This window comes from Delphinapterus leucas, chromosome 1 (assembly GCF_059928025.1).
Source record: "Delphinapterus leucas isolate spDelLeu-1000000601 "Yukka" chromosome 1, BTC_Dleu_Yukka2, whole genome shotgun sequence".
NCBI lineage: Eukaryota > Metazoa > Chordata > Mammalia > Artiodactyla > Monodontidae > Delphinapterus > Delphinapterus leucas.
In genome coordinates this window covers 167926041-167944701 of record NC_143129.1, presented here as the reverse complement: position 1 = coordinate 167944701, position 18661 = coordinate 167926041, and the positions used below count along the sequence as shown (strand labels likewise).

Genomic DNA, 18661 nt, shown 5'->3' with positions numbered 1-18661 from the left:
GTGTGGGGAAAATTACCACATAGGCCCTCCAGAAAAAAACTTATATGGCTCTTGCTTATGTAGCAAAATTTTAGAAAGATTTTCAGGATTTATTTTCATTGTGTTGCTTATAGGATAAGAGAGTCTTGTCAGTATAACTGTACTTCTCTCAATAGTCTCTTCAATATATAAATCCCTTCCTTCAAAAATAACCTAAAACGAAAGACTCTGGATTGCATTTAATGGAGTAGCAGCAAAATACCTATAAGACACCCATATCCTGCTCTTAATATCTGTAATCCCTAAGTCAAGGGAGAGGTTATTTATAACTCACAAAGTCACATACATACTCAGGGTTTGATGATCCTGTGACATAATCCATTTGAATAAGTCATTTTCAAGAGAAAGCCTTTAGGGGAAAAAAAAAAAATCTCTTGATTTCTGAATTATCATACTTAGCAGGAACCATTGACGTTTTAAGTAAAATTGAGAATTTTCAATCAAATAATGTTCCTGCTCACTTAAATATTGGTCTAACATTCTTCCTTCTCATACTCTTTTATTAAACAATTAACTAATTAATTAATTTTTGGCTGCCTTGGGTCTTCGTTGCTGAGCACAGGCTTTCTCTAGTTGTGGCGAGTGGGGGCTACTCTTTTGTTGCGGTGCACGGGCTTCTCATTACAATGAGAATGTGGCGCACGGGCTCAGTACTTGTGGCTCACGGGCTCTAGAGCACAGGCTCAGTAGTTGTGATGCACGGGCTTAGTTGCTCCGCGGCATGTGGGATCTTCCCAGACCAGGGATCGAACCCGTGTCCGCTGAATTGGCAGGCAGATTCTTAACCACTGCGCCGCCAGGGAAGTCCCCCTTCTCATATTCTTGAAACCAACTAGACAGCCTTGTGGTACTTTATACAGGCAACTGGTCTTTGTATTGTAGCATCCTTCTTATAGATTCTGCATCAGGCCAGACAAGCAACACATCAGATCTCAATTTTATCTGTCACTGTGGGTGGTGCAGACGCAGTCATATATTTATTCATGTCCTTGAGAAGATCCCTTTAAATTTTCCAGGCCAGTTTGGTATATGCAGCTGTGCAGAATCTTATATAATCCAGTGGTCCATGCTGATGGTCATAGCCAAAGGCACAGCACTGTCAGTTAAAATTCCTCACTCACGTTAGATGCCAAATTGTGGGTGTCTTATGTCATGGGGATTTTAGATCTTCTTTTTGACCAAATCTTTTCTTCTGGCTTTACAGCTTTCTCCTTATATTTCAAAGTATGGTGTCGGCCACTAAAACCAGACTCTGCTAAGGACTTTGGACAACTTTGTGCTTCCCAAAAGAATAGTCAGGTTTAGTGTATATTCTTTTGAACATAATAGGACATGTCCTTTGGGCCTACTTGAGATACTTTCTTTTGCCATGGGAAGAAACGGGCTTTTGAATCAAACACTGACCCTAGTTTAAACCCTAGTTCCATCACTTCCTAGGTCTGACTTGCTTACCCTCTCCGTTTCTTCATCTATAAAATAGAGATAGTGACTACCTCATAGTGAGGTTGTGAAAAATTAAATGAGAAAACATGTTAGAGTGACTGTCACACAGTGAACATGCAATAATGTTAATTTTCCTCTTATTTTACTGATGTAGGAGATAGAATGCTGGACCAGAATGCTGGTCTGGTTAAGTGGGCCACTTCTTATGTTCTTTGTAAACAAGCCTTTTCAATTTTTTTTTTTTTTGAAAGAGCATCTTTGTTTTTTTTTTAAATTAATTTAATTAATTAATTAATTTTTTATTTTTGGCTGCCTTGGGTCTTCGTTGATGCGTGTGGGCTTTCTCTAGTTGCAGCGAGCGGGGGCTAACTCTTCATTGCAGTGTGTGAGCTTCTCATTGCGATGTCTTCTCTTGTTGCGGAGCATGGGCTCTAGGCGTGCAGGCTTCAGTAGTTGTGGCACACGGGCTCAGTAGTTGTGGCTCACAGACTCTAGAGCGCAGACTCAGTTGTTGTGGCGCACGGGCTTAGTTGCTCTGCAGCATGTGGGATCTTCCCGTACCAGGGCTCAAACCCCCCTGTCCCCTATATTGGCAGGTGGATTCTTAACCACTGCACCACCAGGGAAGTCCCAAGCCTTTTTAAGTTTTGAATAGCACAAGTCAAAGCAGTTCTTAGGGTTCCTGGATTTATTTGGTATAATTTCAACAAGTTTTTACTGAACATCTATTACGTGCCAAAAACTGTGCAAGAGAGATTAACAGAGCTAAGAAACATAGCAAGTTCTTATCAGTCTAATGGAAAAGACAGATGAGTAAACCAATAATGACAGGGTACAACGGGAACAAAAGAGGCATGGTATCTAAATATACTTTAGGCAGTTGGGGGAAACTTCTAGAAGAACTGACCTGAGCTGAGTATGGGCTTGCAGGCAGAAGGAACAATACGATATTGACAAAGGCACGAGGACAAAAGAAAGCATGCTCTGTTCTAGGAACTGCAAATTGTCTTGAATTAATGGAGAGAAGGATGTATGTGAAGTTATAGCAAGGTGAAGCTGGAGAGAGAGGTAGGAGTCATATTTTAAAGTATTTTCTATGTCTTAATAAAGGACCTGAACTTTATCCAGAAGGCAATGAAGAACCACTGAAGGATTTTAACCTGAAAAATGGAATTTTCAGTGTTTCATTTTGGAAATAAATATTTTCATGACAGAATATAGGATGTGTTCAGGGAAGGTTTGAGGTGAGAAAGAAGGAAGGAAGAAAGAAAAGAAGAAAAATTGTTTAGGGCATTAGTAGTAAGTGGGGTGAGGCACTATTAGAGCCTGAATGAAGATAGTAAGTGTGGGAATAGAGAAGAGTAGACAGATAAGGGAGATATTAAAGTGGAATAGATGAGCTTAGTTTGGGGCATATTGTGTTCCATATGCCTGGGAGAGTGTCCAGTAAGTAGTTGGCTGTGTTGTCCAAGAGATCTGGACAACAGAGCCAACTGGAGCGGCTGATTTGACCATATGTGGGAGTGCTCTAAGTGGTAATCCAACCCAACTGTTACCAGTTTTCCTTTCATTTCCAGTGACTAATACATATTAGGTGATCAGTAAATATTTGCTGAATTGATATTACTGTGGCTACAGCTTTTGCCATTGGTCTCGTCTGTTCCTGCTTTGAAAAACATGATTGACCTATCTAATTTTGCTCAGCAGTAGGCAACTTTGGGCCAGGTGGTGCTGGCCTCAGCAACGTTTAATTCACAAATGGCTTCTTGATGACAGACCACTACTTATCACTTGAGCAGACTGGTATAAAATTGGCTCTTACTTGATTATCTTAGGTATTCTCCTGGTTATTAATCAGCCTTCTCAGTTGTGACAGAATTATTTGGAGAAGCCATGAAGTGCCTCTCCATGTGAGTGGGTGGGGATATGCTATTCACAGCGCTAGAGCTAGCATATAGCAATTTGAGAAAGCCTGTTTGTTTATTGCCAGCTGGTCTATTTTTGGGCGGCTCCATAGCAGCTTGTCTGACTCAAAAGAAATGGTGAGATAAGTGCCCTAGAAAGTAGTACAGTGTGTTAATAACATAACAACAAACTCATTCTAGTGTCCTCCAGGCCCTAGCCTATTATAGGTGCTCAGGTAATGTTGATTGAATTAAGTGAATCTAATGGTAATTGACAATTACAGAATTTACATGCTTTCATATATATTATTGTATTTGATCTTCAGAACCCTGTGAGCCAAACCAAGTATTACTCTCATTTTAAACATGAGGAAATTCATATACCCTTAGCAAGAGTAGTTTATGTATCTCTGATACATCTGCAGACAGAGACAGTTTCTCTTGTCATCTCTCAATTCCACCTTTTCATGTGCTAAGTAATATTCATGATCAGTCAGTGAAAGACCTGCCTAATGTGAGTTCAACTTGTACCACTTTGAGATGCTCTTGAGTTGACTGTTTCTAGAAGTAAGGTTGGCCTGGAGTTCTTGAGTGCAGTGCATCTTTTCTTACCTTTCTTGGCCACTGGTTTATATTCATCAAAATGTAGGCTGTTTTACAACTTAAGGAGCAGCAGCGATTTTTTAAGAAGCATAATATGTGTAGTGTGATATGAGCACTAAAATGTGTAAGCTGCTCCAAGTGTACGTCATCTACTCCAGGAACACCATTTTAAAAGAGTCCTTTTCTGTTAAGTTCCTTCATGGCATGCATGTAATATGGTAAATTGATCTTACCAAAATTTCAGACCTAAGTGGCTTATGTACAGCTCTCTGGTGAGCACATGCAGATTTTCCTGACATTTGGCTTCTATTAGATTGTTCATTTCTCAAATGGTTCCTATTCTTTTCCTAATAGTGTGAATTCCTACTTTTCTTCCACCCACAGTGCCTTTCTTTAAACTTTAGGAGTAGGTCTAGTGTGATGTTATCTTCTCTCCACATTCTCTTGAAAGTTCTTATTTTAGATCTATTTTCCCTGTGATGTGAGGCATTTAGCCCAGGAGGGAACTCTGTGTTTCCAGGATTTATTTCTCTTAGGGGTTGGAGATATGTCATTCATCTGTGGAGAAATACTTCTCAGCTGCTCAGTTGCATTTATTCTGTTTACAAAGAAATGTTTCCCTATTTTTGATATTATAGTTAATTCTTTGACGATGATTGGATTAAGTCTGTGCTGGATGTACTCAATTTCCATATCTCTGCCAACCAAAGTCTAGATTTTAGCTTCTCCATCATGGGCCAGCATGATGATACATACGGCTTGGAGATATGTGGAATATTTTTCAATCTGATCAGACTCCTCAAGAATATGTTTTATTGACTCATAAATTGCATTGTGTCCTGTGCATAGTAATGAGTTAGGTATTTAGGAATAGTGACTCCTCTAAGTATGAAGAGTATGTGTTATACAGAGAACATCATAGTAATACGAAGTGCTTGGTACTATGTGAGGCACATCGAAATCGTTTCTCAGATTAACCATGTTGTAGAAATATGACCAAAATGAGGTTGGAATCACTTAAAGTGCTGACATGTTTAGTGAACAGTAATTCTTCCTTTTGACCACCTCTGGAGTTAAGATTCTTGGTTTATATTAGTATTAATTTTTTTTTTTTTTTTTTTTTTTTGCCCTACGCGGGCCTCTCACTGTTGTGGCCTCTCCCGTTGCGGAGCACAGGCTCCGGACGCGCAGGCTCAGCGGCCATGGCTCACGGGCCCAGCCGCTCCGCGGCATGCGGGATCTTCCCGGACCGGGGCATTAAACCGCGTCCCCTGCATCGGCAGGCGGACTCTCAACCACTGCACCGCCAGGGAAGCCCAGTATTAATATTTTTGAGGCCTCTTAGAAATCATTGTTGATTCTCAGAGTTCACTGTATTCCCCACGAATTCCTAATCTTCTTGCTTTTGTATGTGTTCATTCATTTGTAGAATATAAATGGCATTCGCACAGAGGAGGTGGCTGCCATGACCAAGGGGCCATCTACCAACCCTGACTCTGAATGGGAGGGCCCCAAGCATTCAATAATTCCTAGTAAGAGCCAAATGACTACCCCGTTGGAGTCTCCACAAAACTTTGACTTTGGCTCCCTCTCCATAAGCAGCAAGGAGACGGAAGAGAAGGAGCAGGGGGCAACTGGCTATCTTGATATTAAGGAAGTGTCGAGAGGTCCAAGTGGGGAATGTGTAGGAGTGGAGGAACAGGCCAGTGCCTTAAAGTCCTCAATATCACCAGCTTCCTCTCAGCTGCAACTTGCTGAAAAAAAAGCAGAGAGTAGTGAAGAACATGTTATACCAGGAGAGCCTGTTGGAGAGCAAAATGGATCATTTCTTGACTCTCGTGTGGGTAACCAGTTCCCCACCCTCATTCGAAGTTTCCAGGTAGTAACTGATTCAGTCGTGCAAATCTAATGACTCACTTTGGGAGAGGGCCAGAATCTATTCTGTGGAGGAGGTGGTGGTGGTGGCAGTGGTGAGGGTAGTAGCCTCTTGGCTTTTTTTCAAAATCACAGAATAAAATTGAAGTCCTTGATTACTACAAAGAAATTTACTCAGAGTCACTAACACCAAGGCTAGAAATGCTCTCTCCCCTGTTGACTTAACAAAACTCTTGGGGGTAAACTCCAGCCGTTTATCTTTATGAAGCTGGTGTAAGTATGTTCCTCTTTTCCTTGCTCAAGTATGGGCTGTGTAAAGAGGTGAATTTCTGAGACTTCTGTGATGAGGAGCCCTCAGTGTTCTGAGACCCTGCTCAAAAAATTCAAATACTCTTAATTACAAGGGGTAACTGACTTTTTAAATAAGGAGTCAGGCCCCATATAATTTTTTGTGTATTGCAGCCACATAGTGCAGCCCACCACTCCCACTGACCCCGCTCACGGGAGCTTCCATGATTGTAGGTACTAATCTCCTATGCTAAGGTGGATGGCCGTAATTAACTTTACCACAATCAAATGGTAGTTTTAGGGTGATTTATAGTCTTGGGGAAGGTGAGCTGATGGACAAGAAACCTTTGGTATTTCGCTCATGTTCATTCTTCTGAAATTCTGAGATTAATCACCAGGTGGTGGTAGAACTGATTATTTTCTCTCCAGTTTTCCAAATACTGTTCCTTTTCAATAACTCCAGAGTGAATGTCTGACATTGATTTGAAAGAAGTTAATGAATTCCAGGGTAATGTGTTCCGATGCCACTGCTATTTCATGTACCATTTATACAGAGGGGAGGAAATGTGGCTGATTTTCTTAATTTTAATGGTACAGTCACAAGGACAAACAAAAGTGAGTGCTATTTGGCAAGTAGTTTTATATTCAAATTCTGAAGGTCAGTCTGAAGTGTTTTGTATCACCAATTGTAACTGTCTGATATCATAGCTTTCCATTAAGTATATGAAAGTGATTATCGTAATGCTGTTCTTTAATATCTTTCATGATTTGACACCTTGTCAGGGCTACTTTGGAATAGTGTCCAGGTCTTGGGCAAAGATTGAGCTAGCCCTTTGCTTGATTAGAGCAATCACTTTGATCAGCTCAATGTCAGAAGGTTAGTTCTCCACAGCCTTCAGAAGACTCCAGTAACTCTGTTTCTTTACTGCTTCACAGCCTCCCCTGGTGAAGACTCAGACCGTCACCATCTCAGACACTGCCAATGCTGTGAAAAGTGAAATTCCAACCAAAGACGTCCCTATAGTCCACACCGAGACCAAGACCATCACTTATGAGGCTGCCCAGGTAGGACACAGTTTGATGTTTCAGAACCAAAGACTACAGTAAACATGATAAATAACCTTTCTTCACAGGGTTGCTAATCACTTGCTGCAAATAATGCTAGGCTTTTCTGGGGCAGTTCTTTTCAGAAGAGATTACTGATCTCAAGATGTCCCAAAATACTTTTTCAAAAGCAACATTATCTTGGATCTGATTGCTTATATCCACCCAATTCAGTTAGGGAAGGCAGTCTAGTGTAATGGTTGATAACATGGGCTTTGGGTCAAACAAACCTGAGTTCAGGTCCCACCTTTTTTTTAAATTTATTTAATTAATTAATTTATTTTTGGCTGTGTTGGGTCTTCATTGCTGTGCGCGGGCCCTCTATAGTTGTGGTGAACAGGAGCCCCTCCTTGCCGTGGTGCGCGGGCCTCTCATTGCGGTGGCCTCTCTTGTTGCGGAGCACGGGCTCTAGGCATGTGGGCTTCAGTAGTTGTAGCACGTGGGCTCAGTAGTTGTGGCTCGCGGGCTCTAGAGTGCAGGCTCAGTAGTTGTGGCGCACAGGCTTAGTTGCTCTGCGGCATGTGGGATATTCCCGGACCAGGGCGGCATGTGGGATCTTCCCGGAGCAGGGTTCGAACCCGTGTCCCCTGAATTGGCAGGTGGATTCTTAACCACTGTGCCACCAGGGAAGCCCCAGGTCCCGGCTTCTTCATTTGCTAACTTAAACAAGTGGTTGAATGTCTGTCAGCCCTGATGCCACCCCCACCCCACCTCCACCCGCATGATGTTAGTATCTACTTAATGATTCTGTTGTAAAGCTTATATAAAATACAGTACTGTATGGAATCAACTTGAGCACCATGCCTGAAAGTGTAAATAAGAAACAGCTATAATAATTATAATCAATTTATTACAATTAAATTTAAAATCATGTAAGAATTTAGTACTTAAAATTTTTGTTTACTTCCTACTTTTAGTAATATTTCTCCTTCATTGTTAGTAATTTGAATGAGCTCGGGTTGCTTGTGTTGAGTTTTCTTTTTTTTTTAATATATATATATATATTTTTTTTTTTTCTTATTAGTCATCCATTTTATACACATCAGTCTATACATGTCAATCCCAATCTCCCAGTTCATCACACCACCACTCCCACCCCGTGCTGCTTTCCCCCCTTGGTGTCCATACGTTTTTTTCTCTACTTCTGTGTCTCAGTTTCTGCTCTGCAAACCAGTTCATCTGTACCATTTTCTTGGTTCCACATATATGCATTAATATATGATATTTGTTTTTCTCTTTCTGACTTATTTCACTCTGTATGACAGTCTCTAGATCCATCCACGTCTCAACAAATGACCCAATTTCATTCCTTTTTATTGCTGAGTAATATTCCATTGTATATATGTACCACATCTTTATCCATTCGTCTGTCAATGGGCATCTAGGTTGCTTCCATGACCTGCCTATTGTAAATAGTGCTGCAATGAATATTGGGGTGCATGTGTCTTTTTGAATTATGGTCTTCTCTGGGTATATGCCCAGTAGTGGGATTGCTGGGTCGTACAGTAATTCTATTTTTAGTTCTTTAAGGAACCTCCATACCGTTCTCCATAGTGGCTGTATTAATTTACATTCCCACCAACAGTGCAAGAGAGTTCCCTTCTCTCCACACCCTCTCCAGCATTTGTTGTTTGTAGATTTTCTGATGATGCCCATTCTAACTGGTGTGAGGTGATACCTCATTGTAGTTTTGATTTGCATTTCTCTAATAATTAGTGATGTTGAGCAGCTTTTCATGTGCTTCTTGGACATCTGTATGTCTTTGGAGAAATGTCTGTTGAGGTCTTCTGCCCATTTTTGGATGGGTTGTTTTTTTTTTTTAATTTTGAGCTGTATGAGCTGATTATATATTTTGGAGATTAATCCTTTGTCCAATGATTCATTTGCAAATATTTTCTCCCATTCTGAGGGTTGTCTTTTCGTCTTGTTTATGGTTTCCTTTGCTGTGCAAAAGTTTTTAAGTTTCATTAGTTCCCATTTGTTTATTTTTGTTTTTATTTCCATTACTCTAGGAGGTGAATCAAAAAAGATCTTGCTGTGATTTATGTCAAAGAGTGTTCTTCCTATGTTTTCCTCTAAGAGTTTTATAGTGCCCGGTCTTACATTTAGGTCTCTAATCCATTTTGAGTTTATTTTTGTGTATGGTGTTAGGGAGCATTCTAATTTCATTCTTTTACATGTAGCTGTCCAGTTTTCCCAGCACCACTTATTGAAGAAACTGTCTTTTCTCCACTGTATATCCTTGCCTCCTTTGTCATAGATTAGTTGTCCATAGATGCGTGGGTTTATCTCTGGGCTTTCTATCCTGTTCCATTGATCTATATTTCTGTTTTTGTGCCAGTACCATACTGTCTTGATTACTGTAGATTGGTAGTATAGTCTGAAGTCAGGGAGTCTGATTCCTCTAGCTCCATTTTTTTCCCTCAAGACTGCTTGGGCTATTCAGGGTCTTTTGTGTCTCCATACAAATTTTAAGATTTTTTGTTCTAGTTCTGTAAAAAATGCCATTGGTAATTTGATAGGGATTGCATTGAATCTGTAGGTTGCTTTGGGTAGTATAGTCATTTTTATAATATTGATTCTTCCAATCCAAGAACATGGTATATTTCTCCATCTGTTGATATCATCTTTAATTTCTTTCATCAGTGTCTTATAGTTTTCTGCATACAGGTCTTTTGTCTCCCTAGGTAGGTTTATTCCTAGGTATTTTATTCTTTTTGTTGCAGTGGTAAATGGGAGTGTTTCCTTAATTTCTCTTTCAGATTTTTCAACATTAGTGTATAGGAATGCAAGAGATTTCTGTGCATTAATTTTGTATCCTGCAACATTACCAAATTCATTGATTAGCTCTAGTAGTTTTCTGGTGGCATCTTTAGGATTCTTTATCTGCAAACAATGACAGTTTTACTTCTTCTTTTCCAATTTGTATTCCTTTTATTTCTTTTTCTTCTCTGATTGCCGTGGCTAGGGCTTCCAAAACTTTGTTGAATAATAGTGGTGAGAGTGGACATCCTTGTCTTGTTCCTGATCTTAAAGGAAATGCTTTCAGTTTTTCACCATTGAGAATGCTGTTTGCTGTGGGTTTGTCATATATGGCCTTCATTATGTTGAAGTAGGTTCCCCCTATGTCCACTTTCTGGAGAGTTTAAATGGGTGTTGAATTTTGTCAAAAGGTTTTACTGCATCTATTGATATGATCTTATGGTTTTTATTCTTCAGTTTGTTACTATGGTGTATTACATTGATTGATTTGTGTATATTGAAGAATCCTTGCATCCCTGGGATAAATCCCACTTGATCGTCGTGTATGATCCTTTTAATGTGTTGTTGGATTCTGTTTGCTAGTATTTTGTTGAGGATTTTTGCATCTATATTCATCAGTGATATTGGTCTGTAATTTTCTTTTTTTGTAGTATCTTTGTCTGGTTTTGGTATCAGGGTGATGGTGGCCTCATAGAATGAGTTTTTTGAGTTTTCCTTCCTCTGCAATGTTTTGGAAGAGTTTGAGAAGGATGGGTGTTAGCTCTTCTCTAAATGTTTGATAGAATTCACCTGTGAAGCCCTCTGGTCCTGGACTTTTGTTTGTTGGAAGATTTTTAATCACAGTTTCAATTTCATTACTTGTGATTGGTCTGTTCATATTTTCTGTTTCTTCCTGGTTCAGTCTGGGGAAGGTTATACCTTTCTAAGAATTTGTCCATTTCTTCCAGGTTGTCCATTTTATTGGCATAGAGTTGCTTGTAGTAGTCTCTTAGGATGCTTTGTATTTCTGCGGTGTCTGTTGTAACTTCTCCTTTTTCATTTCTAATTTTATTGATTTGAGTCTTCTCCCTCTTTTTCTTGATGAGTCTGGCTAATGGTTTATCAATTTTGTTTACCTTCTCAAAGAAGCACCTTTTAGTTTTATTGATCTTTGCTATTGTTTTCTTTGTTTCTATTTCATTTCTTTCTGCTCTGTTCTTTATGATTTCTTTCCTTCTGCTAACTTTGGGTTTTGTTTGTTCTTCTTTCTCTAGTTCCTTTAGGTGCAACGTTAGATTGTTTATTTGAGATTTTTCTTGTTTCTTGAGGTAGGCTTGTATAGCTATAAACTTCCTTCTTAGAACTGCTTTTGCTGCATCCCATAGGTTTTGGATCATCGTGTTTTCATTGTCATTTGTCTCTAGATATTTTTGGATTTCCTCTTGGATTTCTTCAGTGATCTCTTGGTTATGTAGTAACGTATTTTTTAGCCTCCATGTGTTTGTGATTTTATGTTTTTTTCCCTGTAATTGATTTCTAATCTCATAGCATTGTGGTCGGAAAAGATGCTTGATGTGATTTCAGTTTTCTTAAATTTACTGAGGCTTGATTTGTGACCCAGGATATGATCTATCCTGGAGAATGTTCCATGCGCACTTGAGAAGAAAGTGTAATCTGCTGTTTTTGGATGGAATGTCCTATAAATATCAAGTAAATCTGTCTTGTCTATTGTTTCATATAAAGCTTGTGTTTCCTTATTAATTTTCATTTTGGATGATCCGTCAATTGGTGTAAGTGAGGTAAGTCCCCCAGTATTATTGTGTTACTGTTGATTTCCTCTTTTATAGCTGTGTGTGGTTGCCTTATGTATTGAGGTGCTCCTATGTTGGGTGCATATATATTTATAATTGTTATATCTTCTTCTTGGATTGATCCCTTGATCATTATGTAGTGTCCTTCCTTGCCTCTTGTAACATTCTTTATTTTAAAGTCTATTTTATCTGATATGAGTATTGCTACTCCAGCTTTTTGATTTCCATTTGCATGGAATATCTTTTTCCATCCCCTTACAGTCTGTATGTGTCCCTAGGTCTGAAGTGTGTCTCTTGTAGACAGCATATATATGGGTCTTGTTTTTGTATCCATTCAGCAAGCCTATGTCTTTCGGTTGGAGCATTTAATCCATTCATGTTTAAGGTAATTATCGATATGTATGTTACTATTACCATTTTCTTAATTGTTTGGGGGCTTTTTTGGTAGATCCTTTTCTTCTCTTGTGTTTCCCACTTAGAGAAGTTCCTTTAGCATTTGTTGTAGAGCTGGTTTGGTGGTGCTGAATTCTCTTAGCTTTTGCTTGTGTGTAAAGGTTTTGATTTCTCCATAGAATCTGAATGAGATCCTTGCTAAGTAATCTTGGTTGTAGGTTCTTCCCTTTCATCACTTTAAGTATATCATGCCACTCCCTTCTGGCTTGTAGAGTTTCTGCTGAGAAATCAGCTGTTAACCTTATGGGAGTTCACTTGTATGTTATTTATCGTTTTTCCCTTGCTGCTGTCAATAATTTTTCTTTGTCTTTAATTTTTGCCAATTTGATTACTATGTGTCTCGGCGTGTTTCTCCTTGGGTTTATCCTGTGTGGGACTCTCTGCACTTCCTGGACTTGGGTAGCTATTTCCTTTCCCATGTTAGGGAAGTTTGCAACTATAATCTCTTGAAACATTTTCTCGGGTCCTTTCTCTGTCTCTTCTCCTTCTGGGACCCCTACAATGCGAATATTGTTGCGTTTAATGTTGTCCCAGAGGTCTCTTAGGCTGTCTTCATTTCTTTCCATTCTTTTTTCTTTATTCTGTTCCGCAGCAGTGAATTCCACCATTCTGTCTTCCAGGTCACTTTCTTCTGCCTCAGTTATTCTGCTATTGATTCCTTCTAGTGTAGTGTTCATTTCAATTATTGTATTGTTCATCTCTGTTTGTTTGTTCTTTAATTCTTCTAGATCTTTGTTAAACATTTCTTGCATCTTCTCGATCTTTGCCTCCATTCTTTTTCCAAGGTCCTGGATCATCTTCACTATCATTATTCTGAATTCTTTTTCTGCAAGATTGCCTATCTCCATTTCATTTAGTTGTTCTTCTGGGGTTTTATCTTGTTCCTTCATCTGGAACATAGCCCTCTGCCTTTTCATCTTGTCTATCTTTCTGTGAATGTGGCTTTTGTCCCACAGGCTGGAGGATTGTTGTTCTTCTTGCTTCTGCTGCCTGCCCTCTGAGTTGTTTTTCTTGTCTTTCTTATTCACAGATGCCAAAATTGAGAGAAACTTTTCCTTCTATAAACTGAGCTGTTAATTCATTACTGCAACCAGTATTTGTTGAGCATTTATATGTTAGGCCAAAGCAGTGTACAGGGTGGACACAGGCCCTATGCTCTGGAACTGACATTCTAGTCAGGAGAGACAGGCAATAAAACACATAAATGTATGAATTTCAGACAGTGATAAGTGCTATAAAGAAATTAAATAGGATCAAGAGTTAGACAATGTGGAATAACATGAAAAGTTGCTATTTTGGGGCTAGAATAGTCATGAAAATCCCCTCTGAGAAAGTGACATTTTAGCTGAAGCCTGCATGATGGGAAGGAGACAGACAGCTACATGGAGCTCCGGCTTGGTGTTTTCACATGAATCCTTTCAGTTAATCCTCACATCACCATAAACTGGATGATGATATCCACCTTTAGGAAGCAGTGTAACTTGCCAATTAAAAGCACTTGCTTTGCAATTAGACAAGTAGAATTTGTATCCTAGCTCAACCATGTACTAGCTGGATAACTTTAAACAAATCGCTCATCTCTGTAAGCCTCTGTTTCCTGTGTGTAAAATGGGGATAATACTACATACCACTGCAAGATTTGAGGGAGGATGGAGTGAAATGATGTCAGTAAAGCGCTTGGTGCATTCATAGACATTCAGTTAACGTTAGTATACTTCCCGTGTCTCTCCCTTGTGGTCTAGAGTGTAGAATTTGAGTTTGGTAAATAATGAGAGGTTGCTTCAAGTTTTCTGGCAGTGGTGATAAAGTGGCCTAATTAAAGCAGTGGTTTTGGAAGATGGTTCCTAAAGCTGTATGCTGCACCTATTAAAGGAGAGGCTGCCTAGAGACAGGAATATGGCTACGGGAAGTCTGGGGGGTTCCTTGTGAAGAACTGAGGTGTAGCCTGAGGAAACAAGAAGAAAGAGCTGCGTCAGGAGAGACAGTGATGGATGAACAGGACTTGGCTGTGAAGCGGACTACAAAGGAAGTCTGGGGACATTCCTTTAAGATTGTGCACACAATGAGCCAAGGATGTTTAGAAAAGAAGCATTTGCAGATGGGAGGGAACCCTTTAAGTTGTCACTACCATGGAAACAACCTAACTGTCTATCAGTAGGGAACATGTTTGTAAATTATGGTACATCCAATTAAGGCAGTTCTGTGCAGCCATTAAAAAAAGCTTCTGATGGGAATAATCTACGTGATAAATCGGTAAATGAAAAAATGCAGTGCAATATGGTATAAATAATATGCTACCGTTTATGGGAGGGAAAAGGGTTGTATGTACAGCTATGTATGAATAGGCTTATATGTGAATATACTAACTCTGAATGGGTACTTAGAAAAACAAAAACAAAAACAAAAAACCACCAGTGGTGGCCTGGGATGAAGAGGCCTGGGATGCAGGCTGTGGTTAGGAGTGGGAGGGAGACCAACAATTCATTGATCTCCATTTTAAAGATTTAAAATTTTGTAGCATGTGCATATCAAAAAAAAATGTTTTTAATCGTTCAAAATAAATTATTTAAAAAGTTGTTAGGGCCATTCTGACCACAAAAGCCCATGTTTGGTTTGAGTATAGCCCCCACAGAAAACGGAAAGGAAGCAGTCATTTTTAAATATCCTAGCATGTAAGAGAAATACAGAGGCATTATGAAGTACAAGATAAAGCATGTGGGCTTTGGAGTTAGAGAGACCTGGATCTTCATTCCAACACTTGCTAGTTTCATGACCTTCAGCAAGTCACTTAACCTCTGAGCCTTAGCTTTCTCTTCTGAAAAATACCTTTTTAAGGTCACTGAGATAAAGATAATATTTGCCTGGCACATAGTGGCTATTCCAAAACGGTAGATATTATATTGTTATATATCTAAGACAGTCAGCCAAGATACAAATTACTTCTTATTGACTAGACAGTGGAGTATAGTGAGGAAAAGTATTGACTTTGGAATTAGATTTCCTGGGTTTGAACCTGCTCCATCACTTACTAGTGTGCAGTCAAGTTACTGAATCACTGTGTGCCTCAGTTTCCTCGTTTGTAAATTGAGGCTAATAATAGTTGTACCTCATAGGGTTGTTGAGAGGAATACATGAGTTAATGTACATAAAATGTGAGTTTCACAATGTGCATTTCAAATTAAGTTGTCACTACCATGGAAACAATCTAAATGTCCTTCAGTAGGGAGCAGGTTAAATAAATTATAGTACATCCCATTAAGGTAATGCTTTACAGTTATTTTTAAAAGCTTCTGCTGGGAATATCTACGTGATAAACTGGTAAATGAAAAAGCTCAGTGCAGTATGCTGTAAATAATTTGTAGAAAAAAGTGCCTGGCACATAATAAGCACCAGATAATTATTTGTTATTGTTATTGTTTATTTACTATAATTATTTCTGCTTGTGTTTTTATTATCTTTCCAGACAAGTAAACCTGAGAACCTTTTTTTTTTTTTTTTTTTTCTTGCGGTACGCAGGCCTCTCACTGTTGTGGCCTCTCCCGTTGCGGAGCACAGGCTCCAGACGCGCAGGCTCAGCGGCCATGGCTCACGGGCCCAGCCACTCCGCAGCATGTGGGATCTTCCCGGACCGGGGAATGAACCCGTGTCTCCTGCATCAGCAGGCGGACTGAGAACCTTTTTTTAATCCATCCATAATTTCTACATTTTGGGACATGGCGAGAGGAGGTGGGGAGCCAGAATAGGGTTTTACTGTTTGCATATATGTGCATGTATGTGTACTTGAGGTAACATTTACATACAGTGATATGCACAGACGTTAAAGAGTTCAGCTTTTTGTTTGTTTGTTTGTTTGTTTTTTGCGGTACGCGGGCCTCTCACTGTTGTGGCCTCTCCCGTTGTGGAGCACAGGCTCCGGACGCGCAGGCTCAGCGGCCATGGCTCACGGGCCCAGCTGCTCCGCGGCATGTGGTATCCTCCTGGACCGGGGCACGAACCCGTGTCCCCTGCATCGGCAGGTGGACTCTCAACCACTGCGCCACCAGGGAAGCCCAAGAGTTCAATTTTTTATTGGTTTTGACGAATGTATCTACCTGTGTAACCAAGACACATTTGGGTTCAGAACATTTTCATCACTCCTGAAACTTTTTTCATAGCCTTTGCCAGTCCATCCCTATCCCTCTAGGCAGCCACTGCTCTGATTTCTGTTATCATAGCTTAGTTTTACCTGTTCTTGGACTTCATATAAATGGAAGTATACAGTCATACCCTTTTGTGTCTGAACATGTTTTTCAGATTCATCCGTTATATGAATCCATAGTTCACTGTTTTTTATTGTTGAGTAGTATTCCATTGTATGAATATACCACAATTTGTTTATCCTTTCATTTGTTGATGGACAGTTGAGTTGATTCCAGTTGGGGGCAAATATGGATAAAGCTGCTTTAAACATTCATGTGTGAGTCTTTCTGTGGACATATGTTTTCACTTATCTTGGGTAAACACCTAAGAGTGGAACTGCTGTGTCATAGGATAAAGGGATGGTTAACTTTATAAGCAACTGTGAAAGCTACAGTACCATTTTGAGAAAACACTGGTAAGAAAAGAGGTCCCATGTGGAAAGAGTGTTAAGTTGGAAATCATAACAATGTCTCCTCCCTCTTCCACCTTCTTCAGAGACAGAAAAGGAGGAGGAAGGGGGTGGGAGGGAGGTAGAAAAAAGTAGATTCTTAGGTTTAGTAGAGGAGGAGCTTTTCAAAAAGGTTTAGCCCCCTTGGCACGCAAATTCTTTTTTTTTTGGATTAAAAAAATTGTTATTGAAGTATAGTTGATTTACAATGTTGTGTTTCGGTGTACAGCAAAGTGATTCAGTTATACATACATGTATATATCTGTTCTTTAGATTCTTTTCCATTATAGGTTATTACAAGATATTGAGTATAGTTCCCAATGCTATACAGTAAGTCCTTGTTGGTTATTTAATATATAATAGTGTGTATATTTTAATCCCAAACTCCTAATTTATCCCTCCCCCCAACCCTTTCCCCTTTGATAACCATAAGTTTGTTTTCTATGTTTGTGAGCCTATTTCTGTTTTATAAATAAGTTCATTTGTATCATTTTTTTAGATTCCACATATAAGCGATATCATATGGTATTTGTCTTTCTCTGTCTGACTTGCTTCACTTGATAATCTCTACGTCCATCCATGTTGCTACAAATGGCATTATTTCATTCTTTTTAATGGTTGAGTAATAGTCCATTGTGTATATATTGGCACACAAATTCTTAATAACAACTTATAATGTACTTTTATTTCTAAAATCTCTTTTGATCTTCACAGCAGTGCTACAGTGGAGGCAGAGCACATCTTACAGGGTAGCCTGTTATAAAAATGAGAAAACTAAAGCTCAGAAAAGTCAGAATGACTTGACCAAGGTTCCACAGCCAGCCACTGTCTGAGCTGGGACCTGAACCCCAGTCTTCAGACAGGAAGTCTTTGCCCTCAGTCCTAGTTCAAGCACTTATTAGCATAGAACCTTGGCAAATTATTAATTTTTTAAGGTTTCTTTTTATTTAATTAATTTATTTACTTTTATTTTTTTGGCTGCATTGGGTCTTAGTTCTGGCACACTGGATCTTTTGTTGCAGCACATGGGCTTCTCTCTAGTTGTGGTGTGCAGGCTCCAGGGCACATGGGCTCTGTAGTTTGTTGCACTAGGCTCTCTAGTTGAGGTGCATGAGCTCAGTAGTTGTGGCGCACGGGCTTAGTTGCCCTGTAGCATGTGGGATCTTAGTTCCCTGACCAGGGATCGAACCCGCATCCTCTGAATTAGAAGGTGGACTCTTTACCACTGGGCCACCAGGGAAATCCCTTGGGAAAATTATTTAACCTTTCTGGACCTCACTTTTCTGAACTATACAGTGAGTATAATAATAGTACCTACATCCGATACTGAGAGGTGTGATTGAAGTAACAGTTGCATTATGTGCTTGGCATATAGTACAAGTGCAATAAACGTTAGCTGAGTCTGAATCTAAGGTAGATAAATATGTCTGGGCTGAAGAAAGTGTTAGTAAACTAGCCAATAATATGCCTGGTATGAGGGTGATGTGTATGAAAGACTTAGGTGACACAATCATGTTCCCTCTCTTTGTTTTGTCCATATTCCTACCTGGAAGTGAATCCAGCCAGGGACTCTTCTCTTTCCTAATTCTCTTCTCCTCCTTCTGCCCTCCCCACAGTATCTCAAAGTTTTGCCTCAATGAAATGTGGCCCTGCTCATAAAAAAGTTGGAGGCCTCTGCTTATAATGCAAATGACTTATATAAAGAGGTGGAGAAGGATGGTAACCTAGCACATTGCTTGCTGCAGAATTCTTTATGAAAATAATCGCAATTC

At 39.5% G+C, this 18661-nt stretch overlaps 1 protein-coding gene across 27 annotated transcripts in view; it reads left to right on the top strand.

Annotated features, from left to right (window-relative positions):
- The window catches only part of EPB41 (erythrocyte membrane protein band 4.1), a 199073-nt gene that overhangs the window by 165656 nt on the left and 14756 nt on the right, over positions 1-18661 (top strand). For 14 of the 27 annotated variants that reach the window (XM_089897550.1, XM_089897532.1, XM_089897509.1 and 11 more), the window contains one exon: positions 7089-7217. In XM_089897550.1, coding sequence (XP_089753676.1) covers positions 7089-7217 — 129 coding nt within the window. Of the gene's footprint in view, positions 1-5418; positions 5869-7088; positions 7218-18661 lie in introns of all 27 variants that reach the window. The other 13 variants (XM_089897478.1, XM_089897474.1, XM_089897456.1 and 10 more) reach the window with 1 other exon arrangement.